Raw genomic sequence first — 25169 nt, forward strand, 5'->3', positions numbered from 1 at the left:
TTACATGAAGTTCGGGTCGTACCAAATTTCACCCATTCGGGTTATATACAACTGAGCTCACTCGATGTTAAACTTCTAATGTATGTATTATATATCTTGTGGCCAACAAAGTAATTCAAGATACACACTCCTTAGCACTTTATGACTGTTTGGATTGACTTTTTTTAAGTGACTTATAAGTTAAAAGTCATAAGTTGGTAACCCTCAACATTTGGCTTTTGGCTTCTTCTTTTTTGGGTTACTTTTCCAGCTTTAAACTAAAAAAATGTCTAAAAGTCAAAAATTACTTAAAATAAATCAATCCAAACACCGGCTAAATCTATTCCTAAAAAGAAAAAGAAAATAGCCCACAATATTATATATCACTTGTAAGCTGGTAATGGATCTCTTACCTTACATAATTAAAACTTAGGACAATTATAATATTTTGCTATCATAAGTTATGCATAATATTATTAAAATTAAAATATAGTAACAGCTTACCATTTATAGCTAACATAATTATTTCGAGCTGAAAAGTAGTAACTATTTGTGAATTTTAACGCTTTCAAATCAAAACCAGGTCAACCCAACTTAATTGGGTTAAAACTTAGAACAAACATTTAGAAGGTAAGGCCCACAAGAAGGATCGGCCCATTTAGTGCCTAAAGTTCTTTTCGAAGGAAAAATGGTGGAAACTGGAAGAACTTGGAGAAGTGGATACTGTGTTAGGGTTTAACATCGTTCTGTAGCAACTGTGTGTGAAAATGTCGTCGTCGTCGAAAACTTTAATTCGGACGGGCGTTTCTCTGATTAGCCGTTTGATGACCCAAAACTTGAGATGTTCAGCACAAACGCCACAAATTGCGAATCCGACACTCACTTCTAGGCTTTTTCCATCTCTCTCCTCTCAGTCTCAGTCTCCGATTCGTCTTGATTTTCCCCAGCCCGACGTTGATTCGTTCAGGAAGGTTTCCACTGAAGGTTTCTTATACCCTACTGGCCTTCCTTCTCTCCCCTTTTTCCTCCCTGACGGTAAATTCCCTCTCTATATTTCAGTTTATATTATACTTTTGCGTAATGTTGGTATTAAGCTGGAAAGTTGAGGTATATAATACTTTTATTATTTCATTTTGTGATACGAAATGGGTCGCAAATATACATGATTCATATAGCTGAGTTCAACTAGGTTGGAAATTGTAGCATAGTTGAATGATTGATTTAGAAGTTCCCTCTTACTCTAGGTTGCTAATTGATTGCATTTCAAATGCAATGACAGTTGTTCCAATTCTAGCCTATTGCTTCTTTTGAGGTTCACACTTTACTGGACAGTTCGATTTAATTAGATCACTGGAAAAAGCTCTTCTTTTTTCTATAGGCAAAGATGATATGCCTGACCAATCCATTTAAGGCTGCAGTTTGTACCATGGGTTGGTTAACTGATAGAAGTCACCTCTGGGAGTTTCTTGAGCCGCTGCCTGTTCAAGTTCATTGATAACTTACAGTCAGATTAAGCTGAAAGTGGATGTGCTGGATTGAAATTCAGCACGGTGAAACAGGTTGAGTTAAACAAAAAGATGAGTTATAGTCCAGCCCCTTGAAGTCTATGTGTGGATTAAAGGTTGGGTTTCAAATATATAAAATAATAAGTGGTGACAACTTGCCCAACTCAACCCATTGTGGGGTTGCACAAATTGCTCTCATAAAACTACAATTTACTAATTATGTGTCTTGATAAACTTTTGTTCGTTTTCAATGCTACAGAATTTTGCAACTAATTGTTAAACTTTAAACATTGTGATGTTGGTTTCATCCTCTGAATATTTATGTCTATTAAAAGTGGTCTATTAAAAGGAACAGTGAGCTGTTTGCAACTCCTTCTTCAACCAAAATAGACAAAGAGTTCAGTTTTCTGTGAAAACTAGCTTAGTACTTTTTTGAACTAGGATGAAAAAGGAGCTCTCATATCTCAAAAGATAAATGAATTGAAAAAAGTACCTACATGGTAGATGTAACCTGTCAGGTTGCCGATTTTTAGCTCATTGTAATACAATATTCTGACAGGCCATGTGTGTTAATTCATAGTTTAACAGTATCGATGTCAAATGGGTGGGTTGGGCTGGATTTGGGCGGGTCAAAATGGGTTGGGGTAAAAAATTGCTCAAAAGTTACTTGGGATGAAACTGGTTGTGCTAAAATAGGTTGGGTCATGACCCACACAACTTGACACAATCTTCTTAACTGATTCCTTTCTGCTAAAAGTGGAGATAGTTTCCATTCACTATGGTTACATCATATATACATCCAAAGACAGCAAATGTTCGATTCGGAAAAGTCACTGCACATTCCAAAAACAAACTCAGTACTTGAATTTATATTCTATGGTCATTGCAGTTCTTGTGGTTCCCCGCATTCTAACTGGACTTGGAGAGTGTTCTCTTAATAAGTTAGGAAACAAGAATTATCTTGATTTATTACCTTCTCAAAATAAGAAGAATTATCTGGAATTTAGACAACCATATATAGAATTGATAGTTGTATGGAGGCTCTTTTTTGTCTACTTGGTTGCTTTCTGATGAGTCAAATTTACGTAGATGTTAGACAATTATATTCAGAGTTGATAGCAACCAAATGGACAAAAAAGAGCCTCCATACAGCTATCAACTCTATCTTCTTTCGAGGTGATACCTGTATGAAGGTACTCTTTTTTGTTCATTTGGTTGCTATACACTTCTATAAAAATAGTTATTGTTGTTTAATTCAGTTTACTAATGACTAAAAAGCTTGGGTAGTAAGAAATTAAACTTGTTACATAACTCTTAGTTATTTGCACCTTCGTTGGACCGGTAATTATATTTGTAAAAAATTATTAACAATTGACATTATTGTTTGTTAGTGTCAAATATTGACATTATTATTTGTCATTTCATCTGTATCCATTTAAACCATCAGAGACTTACGTACAAAGAATCATGGAATTAACCTGGTTTTTTACATGAATTACTGAATCGTTCTTCTATTTCTGTTCATGCAGTTGATGATTCTTCGTCGAGTGGGATGCTTTTGTTTCCTAAGAGAACCTACCAACCCAGCAACATGAGGCGCAAAAGGACACATGGTTACTTTGCTCGGTATGCATCTCTTCCTTGCTCTTTTAGCCACTGGACTAATGGGACACATTCTCATGAGAGTAGCATTATGCACCGAGTTGTTGAAAAAATATGTACTAGACCACTTTTGTTTCTCTCCCTGTTTCTGGAAACTGTAGGATTACGACATATAATACATTCCCCAGAGTTGTATGTAAGTTATTTTAGAACAATTCCAACTAGAGGTAAGTGTACTGTACATGAAAGAGGAGATGGAGTCGAGAATATCCCATGTAATGCTAGGCTTAATACGTAGCCCAGGATTCTGGTGGGCTCTCATCCTGGCAATGAAAATTAGGCTTTCGTTTGCCTCCCAGGTTACCTGATCAGCGCAGTCATTTATTTGTCCAGCTAGTTTCATTTTTCTCGGTTCACTTGCTTTTACTGGAGACTTTTTGTCTGGATTGCTTATGTTATTTGTTGAGTTCTGACAAGCGCATATTTTAATTATTGAGCAGCAAAGCAACTAAGGGTGGCCGTAGAGTTATTGCTCGACGTATTGCAAAGGGTCGATCAAGAATAACAGCATAACAACATTTTTTGTTGCATGGTTTACAAGGTGTACGGAGCAAGGCTAGAAGGCTGGTTTAGGGCATTTCATGGACAGTTAAATAGGTTATGTTGCGACTATTGAAAACAATGGGATGATGAGGTGATGTTTTGGTGATCCTCAAACTGGATTTTTGTACTTAGGCTCCTACTTCCCAGCTTTGTCCCCAACTCTTCTTAATATTTTTCCAAGCTGGTTTTATTTCCCTTAAAGATATGTTTGGATCTGTAATAAGGAATTCTTCTTTACTGTACCTAAGGGTCCTTGAGATTGACGTATGAACAAAATCTACTTATTGAAGTTGTAATCTTGGCAATGTTTTTTATTGAAGTTGAGGCCTTGGCAAGAACAAACATTGGACATTCTTTACTAAAAATTTTACCTTGACAAGATAAAACATTGTTTGAAGTTTATCCTGATTTGTCAAGGTCAATTTAAGACATTTTTTTATTGAAGTTAAGGTCATGACTAGAGCTGTCAATATGGGCTAGCTCATCCATCCGGGCTATCCATATAGGCTTTGAAATTTGTCGGGATAGCCCATTTTTTGTGTGGGCGAGAAAATGGTTGGCCCAGCCCACAAGTACGTGGGCTACGGGATTGTCGGGCCAGCCCTTTTTTCGTAAAAGTATATTTTTTATAATTTTTTTAATTAAATTATAATTTAAAAATATTATTATAAATATCGACAAGATAATATTACATGGTGTTAGTGTTACTGCTTGTTAATCGAATCCACACATAAAATTATCTTTATAATATTTATTAAGTTTGATTTCAAGTAAAAAGCATAAATAGCTAAATAAAAGTATTAACCTAATTATTTTCCAATGATCATAATAAAACACAAAAAACTATGACAATATTCCATAGGCTACAGCCTATGTAGTGATTCCTAGAAATTTTAGGGAATTTTTATTTTATGTAATACATATTTTATAAACATAATTTGTATTTAAATTGTAATATTTCAAACTTTAAACTGATTTTGAGTTTAGACACTTGTTATTTTTAATATTTTATTTTATTTTTTAATTATTTTTATTTGGCTCATGGGTCAGCCCTACCCATATTTTTCAAGCCCCACAAATCGGCAGTCTTATTTAAGCTGGTCTAAAAAGCTTTTTTCTTAAATGGGCTCCAAAAATCGTAGCCCAACCCTATCAAATGACGGATTAGGCCAGGCCGGCCCAACGGGCCTAGCCTATATTGACTGCTCTAGCCATGACAAGATCCACTTCTTCAAAACATTATACTTTAATTGTTATAAATTCTAAAAATATCAATAATTAAGAAGAAAAAGGAGGAAGAGAATAACTTTCTTTGATTACTTGTATTTTGGGTTCTAATTTAACTTTTGACTATGGCTATAAATTAAAAGGAAAATTGTATGAAATAGTAAATTATTAATTCAAATTAAATGTTATAGTCATAGTTTATTTTAATTGTAATTCGCAGCAAACATCTCCTTTTTTTCCATCTGATTTGATATACAATTAGCCATTTTCGATATACAATTAGCCATTTATACATTTCGGTATAAAATGTGTTTGTATTTGTATAAAGCGAGAGAAAAATGTATATATAAATATAAATACATATATTTTCGTCCTATACACTTATAATTATACAAATACAGATCTTATTATACAAATTACAATGTATAAATGAATTTATACAAAACTGAACAATTTGTATAAAATTAAATGTTTGTAGCGAATTATACAAATCAAAAGTTCCATAGCAAACATAAAATTTGCTATGGAGCACAATTATGCAAACTATAGCTATAACATACTAATATGATTTTTATGTTTGCTATACGTGAAAGTTGTTCTAAATTAAATAGGTATAACCAAATAGGGCGCCTAGTGAATAACAAGGAAGTAAAGTGAATATAAATTCAGGGGGAGGAAACAACTATCTAGTTTAGGGGGTCATCATTATGTTACCTTTTAATTTCTTTTTTGCAACTTTACCTGTTTTGGGAATGATTTCAAATGTGTGCCACTAAAATTGAAAGTTGCGTTCGATTTCAGATAGTTAAAATATGATTTTATAAAATTCAAACATCAGACATTATTGCCTAAAGTTTGATATGACTTGTCAAGACCAACTTCAGACCTTTTTTGAGTGAAGTTGTGAACTTGACAAAATCAAATCTTAGACTTTTTTTTTTTTTTATCTAGCTGAGGCTAACTTCAAACATCTTTTACTAATGTTATAACCTAGACAAAGCCAAACTTCAGTCATTTTTATTGAAATTGTAGCAACCAATATCACTTGTAAATAAAAACCATACTCTTTCATGCACTTGCAACAATCTGGCTAAAACTTCAATCATTCTCTATTGGGCCCTTTGGAAATCCAAGTCGAAACAGGGAGCCTTAGCCCGAGGCCCATGTTTTGTTTTGTATTGCACCGTAGTATATTCATCTCCTGGTTAAAATAAAAATAAAAATTCACATCTCCGGGAGCTGACGTTTATCGGCTTCTCTCCTCTCCTGCAAAACAGTATCTGCAGCCTGATCAGAACCTGCCATGGCAGAATTTAGAGGCAATGAAGCCCCAACATCTACTGCAGGTAAATTTCCTATTCTCTAAGTGTTGCAATTGAAAGGGGTTTCTTAAGGGAATATAAAAAATATTGCAAATTAAGATGCTGAGTGATTTTAATTACAAGGAAAAACAAATTGTACATTTTGCCTAATTCCTCATGTATTCGTGAAATAACTGAACATAATTTCTGTTTTTTTTTTGCTCTGTTAAGATTGTTCCAATTTGAGCGTGTATGTGGACAGTGATTGCTTTAAAAATTCAATCTTGTTTTATGAATGGATACTGAATTTGGTATTTGCGTTGAATATTCACATCCCAATTGTTGTGGTTGTTTGATTTTCTTATATGGTATTGGGTAATCCTTCGCCTTGAAGATTGAGTTAAACTCAAAGGTTTATTTCTTTATTAGCCAAGTTTCATCCCAATCTTGATTTAATGAATGTTGGGACCCTTGTTATATTGTCTATGTTCCAGTTGTGGGGCCTGGGTGTGCGGGGGTGTTGGATATCCCACATTGGTTGGGATGTGGTCCTTTAGTCTCTTTATATGGTGGCAAATTGGCAATCCTTGCCTTGATGCTTGTTTTGGGGATTGAGTTAGACACAAACATTATCTCTTTATCAGGGTAAGGCTCATCCCGATTCTTGATTTGATCAATGTTGGGCCTCAGTATTATATTCTCCACATTTTAGTTGCCAGACTGGGATTACGGGGGTGTTGGATATCCCAGATTTGGGAGGATATGATGCTTTGGTTTAGTTATAAGGTAATCCTCACCTCTTCAACTAGATTTTGAGGTTGAGTTAGGTCAAGTTTCATTTGTCTTTCTTTATCATGATCTATGTTGCTTGGACTCTTCAAAATTGTCAAAAGTGCATGTTGGATTCTCCGAGAGTAGTGTAATTTTTAAGAATCCAACATGGGTGCGGCATTGAAACTAAAGAATCTGCACAATTTAGATCATGGTAATGGTCTGCCCTTTTCTTCTCAGTTTGTTCTTGTATTCTCTAGTCTGCTGGTAATTGATTTATTTATGATGCTAATCTAGCCTAGTCTGTTGTTGTACAAACACAGGACGTTAGATGGTTTATGTGCCTCATTTCCATTTTGATCTCTTTGTAATTTTAGATGTGAAAGATGTAAAAGCACCAAATTTGATTGAGCGCGCAAAGGAAGAGATTGAGGCTATGATTCACCACGATAAAAAACCTCACCATCACAAGGAAACTCATGGAACTAGTGACATTGATGAAAACACCCCAGTTGATGAAGTTAAGGGACCAAATGTATTTGAACGAGTCAAGGAAGAAATTGAGGCAGTTGTACAAAGTATCCACCCTAAGAAATGATCCAACTCTTCTCATGTCATTATTATAACAGTACTGGTTTCCCTGTCTCATTCTGATGTACAATAGCTAATTGCTATATATAAATAGTACTGATTTCTTGGTGTTTACATGGAAGGTGTTGCTATTTGTGACAGCATTTGATGTTTAATGATCTTTTAGAAGGATCCTTGCTGATTTGTTTTGTATAACCATGGTATCCAGGCTACCTTGTGTGCACCTCGACTAATTCCATGTGGTACCACCGTTACCTCCCCTACTAGCATGGGTACTGAGTTACTCTATCTACCTAAACTTGCATAAATGGAAAGAAATCACCAGTAGTATTTTTGCCTCTGTCAGGATTTGAACCTAAAATGTCATTATTCACAACCCATTTCATTGATTACTAAGCCACACCCTCAATGTCATTATTCACAACCCATTTCATCGAACTCAACATTCTGGTACAGTTGAAACATTTCATTTAGTACTAAAAGGTAGTAACTAGTATGTATTCTAGGAATAGTCAAGGAATGTGCTAGCTGACTCAAACATCACTGTCATCTAAAAAGACAGAAAGTAATGGCAATATCTTCCCATGGTGAAGTATATGAGCCTAGTGAAAAGGTCTATTTCTGCCCCCACTGAAGGAGTGTCAGTGTTGAGGATCAGATACTGACAGCCTCTTTTTCCAAGGTAGGGATAAGATCTGCGTACATTCAATCCTCCCTTGACCCCACTTACGGATTACACTGGCTATGTTGTTGTAATGGCAAAGTCAGGACAGGTTAGACAGACCTAACTCGAATCATATTTTCAGCACCTGAAGGAAGTTAAACTGGAAACATTTTATCTGCTAATTCTATATCCCCAAAATGTTCTTGTTTGCCATTGAATTATGAATGCTTATGGAAGTTTCCTAATGTGATTGACTGGAGCAGTAAGGAGATTAAAAAAAAAAAAGTTGGAAATCACTGGCAGGGCGGTGTAAGAGGTTTTCGAATTTTCTTGCTGGGAATAAAATTTGAATAGGTAGGGAAAGAAAAGACTAAAGAGGGAATAAAGGAAAAAGTTTATGTCTAGGTAAAAGTATTCCCATCTGATTAAAAAGGAAAAAACAAAAGCTACAAGGCTTGCTCTAATGATGTGTGAATTGGGGCACACGTCATGAGTTCAAACTCTACGGTAAACAAAAACTTGATATGTAATATGGAATATTAAATAGACGGTTTCATTATTCACCAGGTCATGAGTTTGAATTCTATGATAAATAATAATTTATATGAATTTAACTTTAGAAAGAAAAAAAAGTTTGTTAGCTAACAAAATTCTGGTTGAACAAAACTTATCCCTGACAAACTACATCATATATATGAAGCCTACTCAACAGTATCCAAGACACTTTCCTATCCACTATGCACCTAATTCTATGTTGTCCTACCATAAAATATGGTTAATATTTAGTATTCAAATCATATATTATAAAAACTAGCTACATTCATGTCATCTAAAATCTATGATTCCTAATATCCTGTTTTTTGGTACCCACGTCTAATCAATTAGGTTGCATTTTGGTAACCGACATAGAAATATTAAACAACAACAAAAAAAAGATAGGTTAAAATAACTGATCGATTAAAATAATTACGTTCACTAGTTAAATATATCAAGAATTAAGAATATACATGATTTTGCATATCATACATATATATTATATATTTTCCCAATTAAATAATGCATTTGAAAATCACATGTAATTTTCCCAGATAACTCTATTACACTAGCCTTAATTGTAGTGCATGCCTCTCTTTTTCATAGTGGCAAGCAACTACTATAGTACTAGCTATAAAGAAGAATAAGGTATAGTCTTTTCTATATATAAAAGTCACAATAATAGGAATATCAATACGTGGCATAAAGTCCTCCATGTCGAAAGGGGAAAAATAATTTTAACTTTCTCCGTCGAAAAATAAGTGTCAATTAAGAAATTCAAGACAAAAAATAGTATTTTAAAAAAAAATTATATTCTTATACTCCGTCTTCATAAACAATGTTCAATTTCTTATTAAACATGATCTTTATTAAAATGACACTTACTTTGAGACGAAAAAAAGTATCTTACTAGGTAAGTCAATAGGAAGTTTCCCATAACATTCCTCCTTCTGGAAGTGTTGAATTACTTTGCAAATTTCTTCTATTCATATATTCAAACAAGAAAGAGTCGATACATACGTAAATGTATAAAAATAGTTGTGGTATGGGAAAAAATAGAAGTGACAACATATATGCTCTATAATATTGTTGTGTAATTATAGCATTACGTGTAAGGAATATTCATGGTCAACAACAATTAATTAAATTCTTTCCTCCCTAAACAAGAAATCAAGAAATAGAAAAGATAGAAAATTAAATACAATTTTTATCCTATAAAGGTAGAGACTTATCATCATTTACAATTTAAATTTTGCTAATCTACTATTCTCTCCATCTCAATCGATGTTATTTTAAGTAAATTTATTATGAAAAAAAAGTGATACTTCTAAACTTTTCACTTAATTCTACAATTACAAAAATATTAGGACTTAGCATACGTTAAGATCATTAATTTAAAAGTTTTTATTTGTTTTCTAAACTTTACGTCTATTCAAATTACATTGCAACAATTAAAACGGAGTGAATACATGTTATTGTAGTAAGTTAAAGTTGCTTTACATTTTTCTATTGTCAAATTTGCCCTTGAAGTTACGATTGCCTTTTTATTACGTTGGTGGTCATATTTGCACCATTGAAGTCAAATAATTATGTAAATTTAAGATACTTCTTTATATGACATGTGAATGTGTGGTATCAATTGTTAGAAAAAAAACACAAAAAGAAAAAAAAAAACGAGTACGAAGGAAGGAGAGGGGAAAAAGAGGTAGGAAGTTTTTCTAGAGAAACATTTGACTAACTTAGAAAGATACGTAACAAAAGAAATCGAGAGGATGTAAAACAAAAATGTCTATAATTTTAATGTGCTTGAAGCATTAGTTTTATTTCATGTTACATATTTTTCTTTTCAACAGTTAATTTAAACAATGTCACATAAATTGAAAGTATATCGAGAGTACATGATATATATTATGAATGGCCTAAATTGATCCACTTGTGGCAACTTCAGTAATGGTGAGTTCCGTGCATTTGTATGGCCGGTTATTAAATGCTGCTAATTCTCATGTCCACGCCTATTTCCCATTGACTTAGCTTTAATAAGCCCTACAAATAAATTCCTAACATTAATTTAATATTTGTATTAAAGCTCAATTGTATTTAAATTTGCGTTGTATAAGACCTTATTTGAAGGAAAGTGTGACTATATCTTAAGTTGTTTTTCCACGCTTTATTTATTTATTCAAAGTATAACTTACAGAAATTCTATACATTTGGGAGCTAATTACGTTCTATCTCGAAAGTTTTTTCAATTACAAAAAATTTAAAATTTTCATTGCTCTCGGATACATGACTTGGTTGTACGATACTTTGCAAATGATACATTACTTAATGAGAAGGGTGTATCCTAGAGGAGATAGGGATGTATCCGAGAGGAAATAAGAATGTATTCGAGGAGGATAGAGATGTATAAGAGAGGATGGAGATGTATCCGAGAGGGAATTTTTATAATTTTTTTAAATGGTATGAAATTTTAAAGATTATAATATCTTAGATTGTGTATTTGTATAACTTCTTCTAATTCGATGCCCTACTACTCCTAGTAGTACTATAATTTACACTATTTCACCAGAAATTAAAATGCAAGATTTCTAGAAACTCATTTTCTAAAATCCTTTTACATTATTGAAAACAAATAGTAAGAGACAAAAATGTACTATTTCAAAAAACTGACCAAAGCTACTACATTTTGATGTTGAAATGTATGGGCCCTAGCACACATGGGTTGAGTGTATTTTTTTCTAATTAATCAACAAGATGAGAGTCAAGTCCTTGTAAACTTTATATTGGAAATGACAATTAAACAACTTGTAATACCACTCTTACCCTAAACTTGTTAATCACGTTTAGATTTTTTTGGCAAATTTAGAAAAGGATAACACATAAACAAAAAGTCAATGATAAAATTAGTGTGGACCCTTATATGGAATAAGAAATTGACTCGTGTGTGAAAAAAGAAAGATGCACATAAATTCCTTTAGTACCATCAAAGGTTGTTGAGAGAGTCGGATTTTAAAAAAAATCGCTTACACTTTGTTTGAATGGTTGCTACGTAGTGTTTCATAATGTATTGTATTATATTATACTGTATTATTTTAATGAATATAATATTCGGATAGACTGTATTGTTCTTCGTTGTTACATGATGACTTACGTCAGAAATTTGAATGAAAAAAATATTAAGGTAACAACGCAACCACACCAAATCGATTGTTACATAAAATGAGACATTTTGTCGTTATATAACGAAGGATTTAAATGATAATACAAACAATTAAAACAAACATTGCATTTAAACTAACAATACAATACAACATATAACAACCATCCAAACAAGATGTAACTGAAGAATTTCTTCATATAAATATAGGATTTGAGTCAAAGCTATTGCATACTATCGAATGTAATTTACTTGGTGGCCGGCTCCTCACTTGCTCGAATTTAAGGTGTAAAAATGAATTCGATAAAAAATTATATTGTTTACGTATATATGATTAAAATTATTCTTTATGTATATATAGTAGATATCAAATTCTCTCCAAATTTTTAATCATATAGTAAAATTTTCTAGCGTGAATCTAAATCAGTTACATCAAAAGAGAAGAAGAATTGGTAATGAAAATGAGTCGATGTCCTTTAAATCAATTCTTAATAAATAATCAATTTAAATGAAGAGTTCGATTAATTTGGTGTAGTGGGAGGCCTTAACTGTAGGTCCCAAACCTTAACTTCTCCAACGACCCTATTTAATATTTACTCAATAACGTACCACTACAAGAATTATACGAACATTTAATTTAATTAATCAATTTTTAATACTAATATGCTCTCTCCAAATAAACTTTGTCAACTACAATTAGAAAATAATAATGTACTAAAACTTAATCCTCTCTCCGTTTCTTTTTATATGTCATTCTTACTATAAATTGTTGGTTCATAATGGAGTACTTGTCATTTCATAAAATCAATGTATAAATTACGATACTTTTTCTTTTATACCCTTGATATTTAATTAGTCTTGAAAATAAATATTTGAGCAACCTAGAAAAATTAATAGTAATTAATGTTCATTGTAATTACTTCATACATTGATTAATTACTCTCACAATTGCATTATCCTATAAAATCTGAGTTTGAAAAAGAAATCCCAACAAACAAATTAAAAATAAAAGATGAATTTATTTATTAGTTATTGAAAAGTTGACTTAAAAAAATTATTAAATAAGGATAGAACTGTAAATTTACTTAATTTTTTAATGCAACAGAAATCTAAAAAGGTGACATATAAAAATGAACGGAGAGAGTAATACTTCTGAACTACTCAAAAACCAAATAAAGAAATTGATCAACTCCCTTTGGTTCAAATATTTGTGTCTCTAGCAAACTAAATTTATTTCAGAATATTTAATGTCTAAAACTATTAAGTATATGTTTTCTCAAATTTATCATATTTGTTCCAATTGGTATATAATTAAGTAAGATGTTTAATCAATGAAGAATTTTCTAAAGATACGTTTGAAAATAATTATTTATATTTTAGTGGGATAAAATTACTATAAATTAATTTTATCGAGTTCAAATATCAGAAGAATAAGATTATTAGATGACAAATGACAGCTTACATGACGTAGATTTATGTTGCAAATAAAAAAAATACGATTATTCTTAAATTCTAGGTAGGATTTTATACCTTGTAAGTTGTAAATAAATACCCTAGAGAAAGAGACCTACTTTTTGTTTTGTTTTTATCTTTCTGGCCAAAATTTTAAATTTTATATGAAAGTTCAGTACAAACTACATATCATGTGCAAGAAAAAAGGGGGGAAAAACATTGTAGAGTAATACGGATCCGGCTCGGCACCTCTTCATTTTTCCCAAGTTGTTGCTTAGATGTGAGATACATGGCAAATAAAAATTAATAGCTAGATTTAATTGATTAAAATAAGATTTTAATTATGATTTAGATAATTGATATTTCATAAGAAAAATAATAATAACATAATCACAAGTCATAACAATATAATATCTTGTCCATAAATATATTATAAAAACTTTTCTCTTTTCTATTTTTTTTTCCCAACACGAGTATTTATCTTCCGTTTGTTTTTTAAAAAAATTGAGCAAGTGTTAGATAGCAAATTTGAATTTTCTCTTTAAAACTAGTTTACATATAATTAATAGTAAAAATAATATCACGGAAAAAAAAATAGAAAAAGAGAAATTATTTTATAATATATTTATGGACAAAAAGAGAAGATAATACTAGAAAGAAAAAGATTAGAAAAAGGGATTTTTTTTAATAATATATTTATGGACAAGATAATATATTGTTATGTTTGTGTTATTGTCATTTTTCTTATGAAATATAAAATATTAATTATCTAAATTATAATTAGAATCTTATTTTAATTCAATTAAATCTTAACCGTTAATTTTTACCTATGTCATGGCCCATGTGTCTCACATTCAAGCAAGAACTTGGGGGAAATGGAGAGGAGCCCGATCCGAGTAATGTATAGTCATTTTCTTAAATTTGTTAAAATATATTATTTAAACAGTCAAACTAAGTTCTATTCTAATCGAACGAACAACAATAACATACAATAAAAATCCACAAGTGGGACATGAAAAAAGACACAATGTACACAAATTATATTAGATACAATATTTCAATTAAATACTTTAAGATCAAATTTGAAAGAAAAAAATTGCAAGTATTTTCATAGTTTAAGAGTTTGGTTATGTATGCATTTGATTTTCAATCAAAGTTCTATAAAAAAAGTTAATAATAGAAATTAGTAAATGTTTTTTCTTATATTGTTTTCGTGTGTGTTTAATTCTTGTAAATATTAGGGATAGACCCTATTAGACCACATATAAAATAATAATATCAAAAATTCAAAATTATGATTAACATTAGTCTAATACTTTTGCACGGAAAACGAAATACCAACCCCCACCCAAAGAAATATATGTCCAATTTTATATTCTAATTATTTAAAAGGTATCAAAGAAAAAAATGTTTGTGTTATGGTTTTGAAACTTTTAAATTTCCTTTTAATTTTTCATTAATTAGTTCTAAAGAAGGAAAAGAAATCATTCTTTTTCCTAATTTGACATGGTTTATGCAAAATTGAGTTTAATTTCCATATTTCTTTTTTAATTTTTCCGTTTGGACTTCCTACTTTAATTAGGATATTGAAAACCTGAAACTCTATAAACTAAGCCCTTCAAACCTGAGACATTATAATCATTCAAATCTCCTTTCAATAATATTCTCAACAAAATAAATTAACATCTCTTAATTAAATATATTTTTACTATCATGACTTGTTCAACAAAGTTTTTAATTCTAAAGACTTGTTGCCCCGATTCGGCCTGGCTGGTCGGGAAGAGATTCACATAGAGACTGCTACTATGCGGGAATCTCTTTCTATGTTAGCTAGCGGGGGGCGGGCTTTCCTATGGTAGTCCCGTTGCGGCCTTTGAACGGCCGTCCCATCTCTGATGGCAAGGAATTTGTACTCGACGAGGCGGTAGCCGTGATGTCACAAGCCATCAAGTACATGGTGGAAGACGATTGCGTTTCAAACGTCATTCCCTTGCCTAATGTCCATAGCAAAATAATGACCAAAGTGGTTGAATACTGGAAGAAACATTCAAGGAAGGCGTCTCGAAAGACATGTTGATGGATTTTAACAAGAATTTCATGAAGGTGGATCACTCAATTTTGCATGATCTTATCTTAGCTGCTAATTTTCTTAACGGCAAGGAGATGCTGGATGCAATGTGTCAAGAAGTTGCTGATAGAATCAAAGGTAAATCTCCAGAGAAAATACATGAAGAATTTAACATCAAGAATGATTTTACTCTAGAGCAAGAGGAGGAAATCCGTAAAGAGAATGCTTGGGAACACTAATGTTATTTCCGATTTTTATTTTTTTTATTTTACCATTTGAATGATCTAGTTAGCTATTCCTATTTTATTTTATTTTATTTAGTTCTAAATAATAAAAAAGTTATGCTCTTGAAACTGAATTCCAGCTATTTTATGTGTCTACTTTTATAAAAAAGATATTCAGTTTTTTACAATTTTAAAAATAATTTATTATTTTATTTCTAATTTATTCTTATTGTTAACAATAACTATTTATAAAATTTCAAATTTACTAGTATATTAAAAAAATGACATGGTAAAATTTTCATATTAGTGATTGTCTTTTCAAGAGTGTGTCAAGGCAATACGAACAAGTTATAGTGAGATCGGAGATGATTGAGATTCCTTTTATGCTTAATCAATAAGTCTCAAATTTAAATTCTAAAAAAGAAATCCACTAAAAGCATTGTCCATAAAAATAAGTTCTATAATAAACGTTTTTAAATTTTTTCGAGCTTCAATATCGATATCAACTCCGATAACAAAAGAGGAAAAAGATAGCTAGTTATTGAGTTCCTATTCTGATTAATAGAGTCATGTGGGGCAACTTGTCAGAAAAACCAATCATCTTCGATGTGTTGCTTAGTGCCACGTATGAAAAAGAGGGAACATAACCCATTCAAATTCTCCTACTAATCTTTGTTTTGTTTGGTTTATTCTTAATTTAATTTAATTTAATTTAAGTAGGATTGATTAAATTATGATTTTGTCTCATAATAACGACAAAAAAGTGAAGAATTTTTTTAAAATTATTTTTTCTACCCTGTTTCTGATGAAATGGTTCTATACAATCCTTTGTAATGGAAATAAAAATATTTTGGAAAATTTGATATAGAACTCAAAATAATTTTTATTTTAATAATGATTCACAAATTTGGTTTATTTTTTTCGTGAGGATTTATTATATTTTTTACGAAGAAGGGTGATTTTTTAGTCACGGTTCTGATATTTATATAAGAGCATGATTTTTTTTCCTTTTCATAAAATCCATTTTTCTAATCGTGTTTAAAAAAAATTCACTTCATTGAGTCAATCACATAATTTATTTATTTTTAGCTGTTATCATATACTCCCCCCATTACATATTAATTTAATTTTTGAGGTATTTTACACCCTTTATGAAAAGTAGATTAAGACATAAATTGAACATAGTTTTTCATTTTTACCCTAATTAATTATTGTCAAATTTATGATTAAAATAACTAAATATTAATTAATCACTAATTCCAATACTAACTAATGAAGGGTAAAATTGGAAGAACACTCTAAAAATAGTTTTGAAAACGAAACAATTAAGTTAATTTGAAAAATGAAAAATGCCTCAAAAATTAAACTAATATGAAATGGTGGGAGTATTAAATAGCGTGCAAATCTTTAATGTTAGTAGAGTATGTACTTGCTACCTGTTTTGTTGCCATAAATACAAATTTCACATACACATAATATTTTTTAAAAACATTGAGAAATAAAGCAAACGTTTCTAGTTGATAGATTTTTATAACACTTCAAATCTATATGAGATTTTCAAAATTATTAACTCAAAAATTTGCTATTTTTAACATGAGTAACAAGTACAAGCAAGAAAAAGAATTACTATTAAAAATCTAATTAAAATAAGTATTTTTTATCACATAGCAGAGGAAAAAAGCCAAGAGAAGTCGTGACATGAATAAATGTGAATTTTTCACCCTAACTCAGAAAAAACGAGAAACTTACCTAATAAACTGACCTTGAAACTTGATCCAATTTATTTTAATCACGATTTTTTAAAGTTATATAATTTATGAATCATACATTTAAAATACAAATGTACAAAGTTGATCAAAATATTAATACATAATTACATACCTAATCTTCTTTTTTTAGATAACCAACCTCACTAAGACTTAGTCGTCATGGTAAAAAGATATTTTTGTATAAAACTTTAGAAGAATGATAGGTAAATATCCTTTTCAATACAGTTACAATTAATTAAAATACGAAAAAAGTGAAAACATCTTAAATACATATATACATATTTCATTTAAAAATAAAAATTCAAAGAATGATTTAAAAGTAGTTGTAAATGGCATGTCGTAGTCGAAACTCGAAACATAAATTTGTTATGATATATAAAAAATAATTTTAATACTTATTATATATACAATGTAATTTTATAACGGAAGTGTTACGGATGATTTCGTGTACATATACCTACATTTGTTATTTTCTGAAATAATACTAAAACTAGTTTGAATCTTCAACACAGGAGGAGTCTATTTTTTGGACTAAACCCAAAATCCCCTCTTCTCTCTGTCACTTTCTCTCTCTTCTTCTTCTTCTCTCTCTCCTACATTGTACATTGCGATCTCTGCAACTCCCAAGCTATTTTCGTCTTCTCTGTGTAGCTTGACTATCTGGGTCTGCGTCTGTTTCCTCTTTGGTGTTTTGTTGACTTCAGGTGACTCTTTTTTCTCATTGTATTTATCATCAAAGAAGAAATGTATTTTCCACTCAACCCTTTTGTTTTTTGCTTGAGTTTTTGGTTTGTTTAGAATCAGTTCATCAATTGGTTAACAAGTATGGTGGATTTTGGTTTGTCGGTTAGTTTACTGTGTTTGTTATGTTAATGCGGTTGATTAGCTGCAGCTTAGCTGAAATTTAATGTGATTTTCGTCTTTTTTCTCTTCATTTCTTCTTAATTTTTGATTTACCGTTTTATGGGGAAGAAGGGGATTTTGGGAGCCAAATTGGGGTTTCATCGTTTCAATTTTGATATCTTGTTTTTTGGGTTGGTCAACTTTAATTAGTTTGTGATTTGGGTAAGAAGCTAAATCTGCGGTGATTTGAGTTTCTTGTAGATATGCTTCTGGTGGGGTTTTCCCCCAATTTACTTAAGTTGACTAAAATGTCGTTCAAATTTTTTGTGAGTAATTGGATGGGTCTTAAACAATTAATACATCCATGGTATTTGTCTAGGAGGGATGTTTTTTTGTTGAATCATAGTGTCGCATTCTGCTGAGATTAATTTGTGCTTTCGATTTTTCAACCTTTGAGCTGTGGGCTTGGCCTGTGGATTTCTTGTTTGAACATGTGTATTGTCTAATTTATGAGAATCATTTTTTTCGATTGACAGTTCAAACTGCACGGTGTTGAAGGGAGGCTGACCCCTATCCAGTTGAGCAGGATATTGTGCATGAGGGTGCCCTTTAATTGTCCTGGTGAAAGAAATTGATAAGAATATTTTTTTGAACTATAATGTGGGTGTATGATTGATTTTGGCTTTCGTTGGGAGGAAAAGAATGGCACGAGGTAGCAGCAAAAGGGCAAAGATCCAATGGAGCAATCTCTATACATTTGGTTGCTATCGTCCACGAACTGATGAGGAAGAGGGCCCCCATCGGCTAGGGGCTGGGTTTTCTAGAGTAGTTCATTGCAACCAGTCCCATCTCCATGAAAAGAAACCTTTTAAGTACCGCACAAACTACATATCTACCACTAAGTATAATTTCATCACATTTCTACCCAAGGCTATATTTGAGCAATTCAGACGTGTTGCTAACTTGTATTTCCTCCTTGCGGCAATTCTGTCAGCCACAACAAATCTTTCTCCATTCTCATCTGTCAGTATGATAGCTCCTTTGGTCTTTGTTGTTGGGTTGAGCATGGCGAAGGAGGCATTGGAAGACTCGCGGCGGTTCATACAAGATATGAAGGTCAATCTGCGAAAAGCTCGTCTACGTAAGGAAGGTGGTGTGTTTGGTCTAAGGCCATGGATGAAGATTCGTGTCGGAGACATTGTGAAGGTGGAAAAGGACCAATTTTTTCCCGCTGATTTACTTCTTCTATCATCGAGTTATCAAGATGGAATTTGTTATGTGGAAACTATGAACTTGGATGGGGAGACAAACTTGAAGGTAAAAAGAGCTTTGGAGGTTACCCTACCATTGGATGATAATGAGGCTTTCAAGGAATTCAGGGCTACCATAAAATGTGAAGATCCCAATCCTAACCTTTACACTTTTGTGGGGAACCTTGAATATGATCGTCAAATTTATCCTCTTGATCCCACTCAGATTCTCCTCAGGGATTCAAAGCTCAGGAACACGGCATATATCTATGGAGTTGTTATATTTACTGGTCATGACAGCAAAGTTATGCAAAATTCTACAGAATCTCCCTCAAAAAGGAGTAGGATCGAACTTCAGATGGACAAGATAATTTACGTCCTCTTCACCCTCCTTGTCGTGATATCATTTATCAGTTCCATCGGCTTTGCCGTAAAAACAAGATTGAACATGCCAAGCTGGTGGTATATGCAGCCTATGGACAAGAAGAATAACACAACTGATCCAAACAAGCCTGAGTTGTCAGCCATTTTCCATCTGATCACTGCACTAATATTATATGGCTATTTGATTCCTATTTCCCTCTATGTTTCTATTGAAGTAGTGAAGGTCCTACAGGCATTGTTCATAAACCAAGATATTAATATGTATGATGACGAGACAGGAACTCCTGCTCAAGCACGAACATCAAACTTAAATGAGGAGTTGGGGCAGGTTGATACCATCCTCTCAGATAAAACTGGCACTTTGACATGCAACCAAATGGACTTCCTAAAATGCTCCATTGCTGGTAGTGCATATGGGACACGGGCCAGTGATGTAGAACTTGCAGCGGCAAAGCAGATGGCAGAGGACCTTGGTGGGCAAGACCCTGACATTTCACGGAGACGGTCATCAGAAATTGAACTAGAGAGGGTCGTCACTTCTAAAGATGAGATCAGGCCTGCAATAAAGGGGTTCAGCTTTGAGGATAGCCGACTTATGAAGGGAAATTGGATGAAGGAACCAAATGCAGATGTCATCTTGCTATTCTTTAGGATACTCTCACTTTGTCATACTGCTATTCCTGAGTTAAATGAGGAGACTGGCAGCTATAATTTCGAAGCAGAGTCTCCTGATGAAGCAGCATTTCTTGTTGCAGCTAGGGAATTTGGCTTTGAGTTCTGTAAAAGAACTCAATCAAGAGTTTATATACGTGAGAAGTATCCTTCTTTTCAAGAGCCCACTGAAAGGTGAGACAAGGCCTCAAATTTTCCAATTGCTTTCAAGAGCTGCATTAACTTTGTAGTATATACCAACTTACTCTTGATCTTTTAACTGTAGGGAATTCAAAGTTCTCAATCTATTGGACTTCACCAGCAAGCGGAAGAGAATGTCTGTTATCATTCGAGATGAGAGCGGCCAGATTCTTCTATTGTGTAAAGGAGCAGACAGGTCTTTCTTTAGACATTTTCTAAAACTAGTCTCTATTATGTATCTATAGTCCTGTATTCCTTGAAGTTGTCTATTAAAGAGGTTATTATGCTTTTAAAGATGTTGCTAACATGCCTGTAAATTCCACTCCATTTTTCTAGTTATTACTCTCCATTTCCACCTCCCTCTCTCACCCCTTGTGTTGGGTGATTTTCTTCTAAATTTTTTGTTCCCGAAATTTTTATTTCCTAGCCCACCTTTTTCTTTTATCGGAGATGGAACCGGGGTTTGCTAAGTTTTGGGATTGCTGAATGCCTGAAAAAGTTTCTAAGTTATGATTATCTCTTGGCTGGCTAATTGTTTAGTCACAGATGTGGCCTTCGGCGACCTTTCTGATGTAAATTTGTAGATGATATGCTGTTTTTTGGATATGCAGCATCATCTATGAGAGATTAGCTAAGAATGGAAGGAGATTTGAGGAGGCTACCACAAAGCATTTGAATGAATATGGGGAAGCAGGGTTACGTACTCTCGTGCTTGCCTACAAAAAGCTGGATGAGACAGAGTACTCTGCGTGGAATGAAGAATTCACTAAAGCCAAAGCTTCAATCAGTGGTGATAGAGATGCCATGCTTGAATGTCTATCTGATATGATGGAAAAGGAATTGATCCTTATTGGTGCTACGGCTGTTGAGGATAAACTACAGAAGGGAGTATGTACATTATGTTCCTCAAGAATCCGAACTAAATTTTCTAATAGTATCCCTTTTTGACTATTCCACATCTGTCCCTTTTCATCAGGTTCCTCAGTGTATTGATAAACTGGCGCAAGCTGGTCTCAAGATCTGGGTTCTGACAGGTGACAAGATGGAAACAGCCATCAACATAGGGTCTGTCTCTTATTCATAGATATATCTTGTACCATCTCATTCATACTTGTTTAGTCATTGGATTTAAGCTGGTAAAATAACACTCCTGTTTCCACGCAGGTACGCATGTAGTCTACTTCGGCATGGGATGAGACAAATATGCATAACGGCGATGAATGCAGACTCAGTGGAAAGAAGCTCTGAACAGGTAGGTTACTATAAAACAAGTTTTTTGAGTTGTTACTTGTATTATTATTCATGCCGTCTCAATTGCTCTCTTTCACTAATCAGGCTATAAGGGAGAACATTTTGATGCAAATCACAAATGCTTCTCAAATGATCAAGCTTGAAAAGGACCCACATGCTGCATTTGCCTTGATTATTGATGGGAAAACTCTTACATATGCTTTGGCGTATGATATGAAACATCATTTTTTGAATTTAGCAGTCAGCTGTGCATCTGTCATTTGCTGTCGTGTCTCTCCTAAGCAGAAGGCCTTGGTAAGCTATGTGAAATCCATCAACCTTTTCTAGTCTAACCCAATTGTTCATTCATGAAATTGGTCATATTTACATTAATTTGTATTCGATTTGGTCGCAGGTTACTAGGTTAGTAAAGGAAGGAACTGGAAAAACCACATTAGCAATTGGTGATGGTGCAAATGATGTTGGGATGATCCAAGAAGCGGACATTGGAGTTGGCATTAGCGGTGCAGAAGGAATGCAGGTTGGTGATACATCTAGCTGGCGTTTTGGTGTTCTTAATATACTAAAAGAATTTTTACATTTTCCTTCGGACAGTAACTTTTTCAATACTGCATTTTAGAAATTTGTCAGGGAAATACGGTCAAAGGGGTGCAACACATGTACATTAGAGTTTACAGACTGACTTGAAACAATATGAACTTTTAAATACCGTGAACCCAAGATAACCAGATTCAACTTCCTTGTGCAATTTTGTTCAATTTTACAATTTCTTTTGGGACTAAGACTATAATGCATTTGTATTTTATTTTATTTTTTGGAATTTGTTTATGTGATTAGGGCTTATAGCTGACTGTTTGATAATGTCACAAGATCACTTAAAACCTAAGCAGCAACTAAACCTCAGGCCTAATTAGGCAAAACTAATTTTTCTAGAGACTTCGGGAAACCACTACTCTTCCCATTGATTTGTAGAAAAATAGTTGTGCAGAACCTTTTACCCGTTTAAATCATGCTAGAATGATCTGACATATACCAATTTGATATCACATTTTAAATGCTTCCAAAAGTTTGAGGACATTGAAATGTGATTTGATGACTGTTTCTTGGCCACAATCTCTCCACTGTCCGATCCATCTTATCAAAGTTGATAAACTATTTAGTGCGGGCACGGACACCTTCGATATTGACAAGAAAATAAAGTTGACCAGCGACTCAGCAAATTGCATCTGTGTTTTTGAGTAAATATGACCAACTTAAGCACTACCAACTTAAAATAATCTGGAAAATCTTCTCTAATTTGGTAATATGGCCCTAAATCCATCGGCTCAAGTAAAGCATTGCTTTTGTTTTTGGAGTCTGTAAGTCGGCTTACTTGATTATTAGCTTCTTGCAGGCTGTGATGGCTAGTGACTTTGCTATTGCACAGTTTCGGTTCTTGGAGAGACTTCTTGTTGTACACGGACATTGGTGCTACAAACGAATTGCTCAGATGGTAATTCCTCTTGATCTGTTTTATTTTATGATAGAAAATGGTCATGTTTTGGTTCATGGATGCTTGTCATGTTTCATCTAACTTACTGTGTTTTCTTCATGCAGATATGCTATTTCTTCTACAAAAATATAGCTTTTGGTCTCACACTCTTTTACTTCGAGGCTTTTGCGGGCTTTTCGGGCCAGTCTGTCTATGATGATTCATACATGATTCTGTTCAATGTGATTCTTACCTCACTACCCGTGATCGCACTGGGAGTATTCGAGCAGGATGTGCCTTCTGAAGTGTGCTTACAGGTGTGTACTCAATTCCTTTTTCTTGGAGTTCCTAAAAGATCAGTTTGTAGAGTAACCTCATTGAATAATAGTAATTTAAACTGTAACGACGTATGCAGTTTCCAGCACTGTACCAGCAAGGGCCCAAAAACTTGTTCTTTGACTGGTATAGAATATTCGGTTGGCTTGGCAACGGTGTCTACACCTCTCTCATTGTTTTCTTCCTCAACATTATCATCTTCTATGATCAAGCCTTCCAGGCTGAAGGCCAGACTGCCGACCTGACTGCTATGGGCACTACGATGTTCACCTGCATTGTCTGGGCTGTCAACTGTCAGATTGCACTCACAATGAGTCATTTCACATGGATACAACATATTTTCATCTGGGGAAGTATTGCTAGTTGGTACCTGTTTCTTTTGATCTATGGTATGATAGCGCCAGATTATTCTAAATATGCCTTCAGAATCCTTGTGGAAGCTCTAGCTCCTGCTCCAGTCTACTGGTGTACCACCCTTTTAGTAATTGTTGTCTGCACCCTTCCCTACCTTGCGCACATATCTTACCAAAGGTCGTTCAATCCGATGGATCATCACATTATTCAAGAAATCATATATTACAAGAAAGACGTTAAAGATCATCATATGTGGAAGAGAGAACGGTCTAAAGCAAGACAGAGTACAAACATCGGGTTCACAGCAAGAGTAGATGCCAAAATTAGACAGTTGAGAGGGAGGCTTCACAAAAAGTATACCTCAATGGGTTCCCAAATTGAATTAACACAACCATAGCTGTGCATTACTGATTTTTCCTTTCTTTAGGGATTCTCTCCCTTTTTTATCACAAAAGAATGTAGGGTTTTTGCCATTTGCAATTCTTTTGCTGGCCCTTTTTTTTGACTTGTTTTTGTAAAATCATTTGTCTAGTGTAGGTCATTCGTTTGTTCCAAAGTTAGTGTGCTCACTGTATTGTACAATACTCATATGATTCAAGTACAGCTTGGGAAAGTAGCCAAATACATCATAGTCTTTTATTGTTTCTCAAAACTGTTTGCTTTGTATATACTCTTATTCACACAACTTATGGATATTGATAATGATACACCTTGAAAATACTATATTATAGATCATATTTCATTTCTTTCTTATTTTTAGTTGGACCAACCTTATTCTTGGTTTCTTTAATTATTGTGATCATAACAATAATGTCTTCCTTTTAGGTCTACCAAACATACTGTGTATATAATCAATCAGCTCCTAACCTATATCTTAGATAATTAGTTGAGCTTACCTCATTGACTAAGCTTGCAGTGTGATTGTGACACTGAAATTTGGTTTTGTTGGCTAGTTTTAAAGCCTTTTAACTTACAATCTAT

General features: G+C 33.1%; 3 protein-coding genes and 1 pseudogene across 3 annotated transcripts; all 4 read left to right on the plus strand.

Moving 5' to 3' along the window:
- The first annotated feature begins 646 nt into the window (after nt 1-646).
- LOC102589256 (uncharacterized) lies at nt 647-4028 on the plus strand. Its single transcript, XM_006357325.2, has 3 exons — nt 647-1014; nt 3014-3110; nt 3587-4028. The coding sequence occupies exons 1-3, from the start codon at nt 747-749 to the stop codon at nt 3657-3659; spliced, it is 438 nt and encodes a 145-aa protein (XP_006357387.1). The 5' UTR covers nt 647-746; the 3' UTR covers nt 3660-4028.
- A 2103-nt stretch (nt 4029-6131) lies between these two features.
- Nucleotides 6132-7747, plus strand: LOC102589581 (uncharacterized). The gene is made up of 2 exons (XM_006357326.2): nt 6132-6262; nt 7366-7747. Exons 1-2 carry the CDS (start codon nt 6220-6222, stop codon nt 7584-7586), a joined length of 264 nt encoding a protein of 87 aa, XP_006357388.1. The 5' UTR covers nt 6132-6219; the 3' UTR covers nt 7587-7747.
- A 7377-nt stretch (nt 7748-15124) lies between these two features.
- LOC102589582 (SKP1-like protein 1A) lies at nt 15125-15693 on the plus strand (annotated as a pseudogene).
- A 2230-nt stretch (nt 15694-17923) lies between these two features.
- On the plus strand, nt 17924-24906 carry LOC102589917 (phospholipid-transporting ATPase 6). Its single transcript, XM_006357327.2, has 11 exons — nt 17924-18151; nt 18827-20770; nt 20862-20972; nt 21388-21664; nt 21753-21841; nt 21941-22028; nt 22112-22321; nt 22422-22547; nt 23421-23519; nt 23624-23815; nt 23914-24906. The coding sequence occupies exons 2-11, from the start codon at nt 18993-18995 to the stop codon at nt 24583-24585; spliced, it is 3642 nt and encodes a 1213-aa protein (XP_006357389.1). The 5' UTR covers nt 17924-18151; nt 18827-18992; the 3' UTR covers nt 24586-24906.
- The last annotated feature ends 263 nt before the right edge of the window (nt 24907-25169 follow it).

Source organism: Solanum tuberosum, unplaced genomic scaffold (assembly GCF_000226075.1).
Source record: "Solanum tuberosum cultivar DM 1-3 516 R44 unplaced genomic scaffold, SolTub_3.0 scf00246, whole genome shotgun sequence".
In the NCBI taxonomy this organism is placed as follows: Eukaryota; Viridiplantae; Streptophyta; class Magnoliopsida; order Solanales; family Solanaceae; genus Solanum; species Solanum tuberosum.

What these genes read in the sequence shown, in the direction of transcription:
- LOC102589256 (XM_006357325.2), top strand. Translation starts at nt 747, where the DNA reads ATGTCGTCGTCGTCGAAAACTTTAATTCGGACGGGCGTTTCTCTGATT. An exon ending in CCCCTTTTTCCTCCCTGACG is followed by an intron (nt 1,015 to 3,013) that starts GTAAATTCCCTC and finishes CTGTTCATGCAG; the next exon opens with TTGATGATTCTTCGTCGAGT. An exon ending in ACACATGGTTACTTTGCTCG is followed by an intron (nt 3,111 to 3,586) that starts GTATGCATCTCT and finishes ATTATTGAGCAG; the next exon opens with CAAAGCAACTAAGGGTGGCC.
- LOC102589581 (XM_006357326.2), top strand. Translation starts at nt 6,220, where the DNA reads ATGGCAGAATTTAGAGGCAATGAAGCCCCAACATCTACTGCAG. An exon ending in AGCCCCAACATCTACTGCAG is followed by an intron (nt 6,263 to 7,365) that starts GTAAATTTCCTA and finishes TTGTAATTTTAG; the next exon opens with ATGTGAAAGATGTAAAAGCA.
- LOC102589917 (XM_006357327.2), top strand. Translation starts at nt 18,993, where the DNA reads ATGGCACGAGGTAGCAGCAAAAGGGCAAAGATCCAATGGAGCAATCTC. An exon ending in AGGATAAACTACAGAAGGGA is followed by an intron (nt 21,665 to 21,752) that starts GTATGTACATTA and finishes CCTTTTCATCAG; the next exon opens with GTTCCTCAGTGTATTGATAA. An exon ending in GAAACAGCCATCAACATAGG is followed by an intron (nt 21,842 to 21,940) that starts GTCTGTCTCTTA and finishes GTTTCCACGCAG; the next exon opens with GTACGCATGTAGTCTACTTC.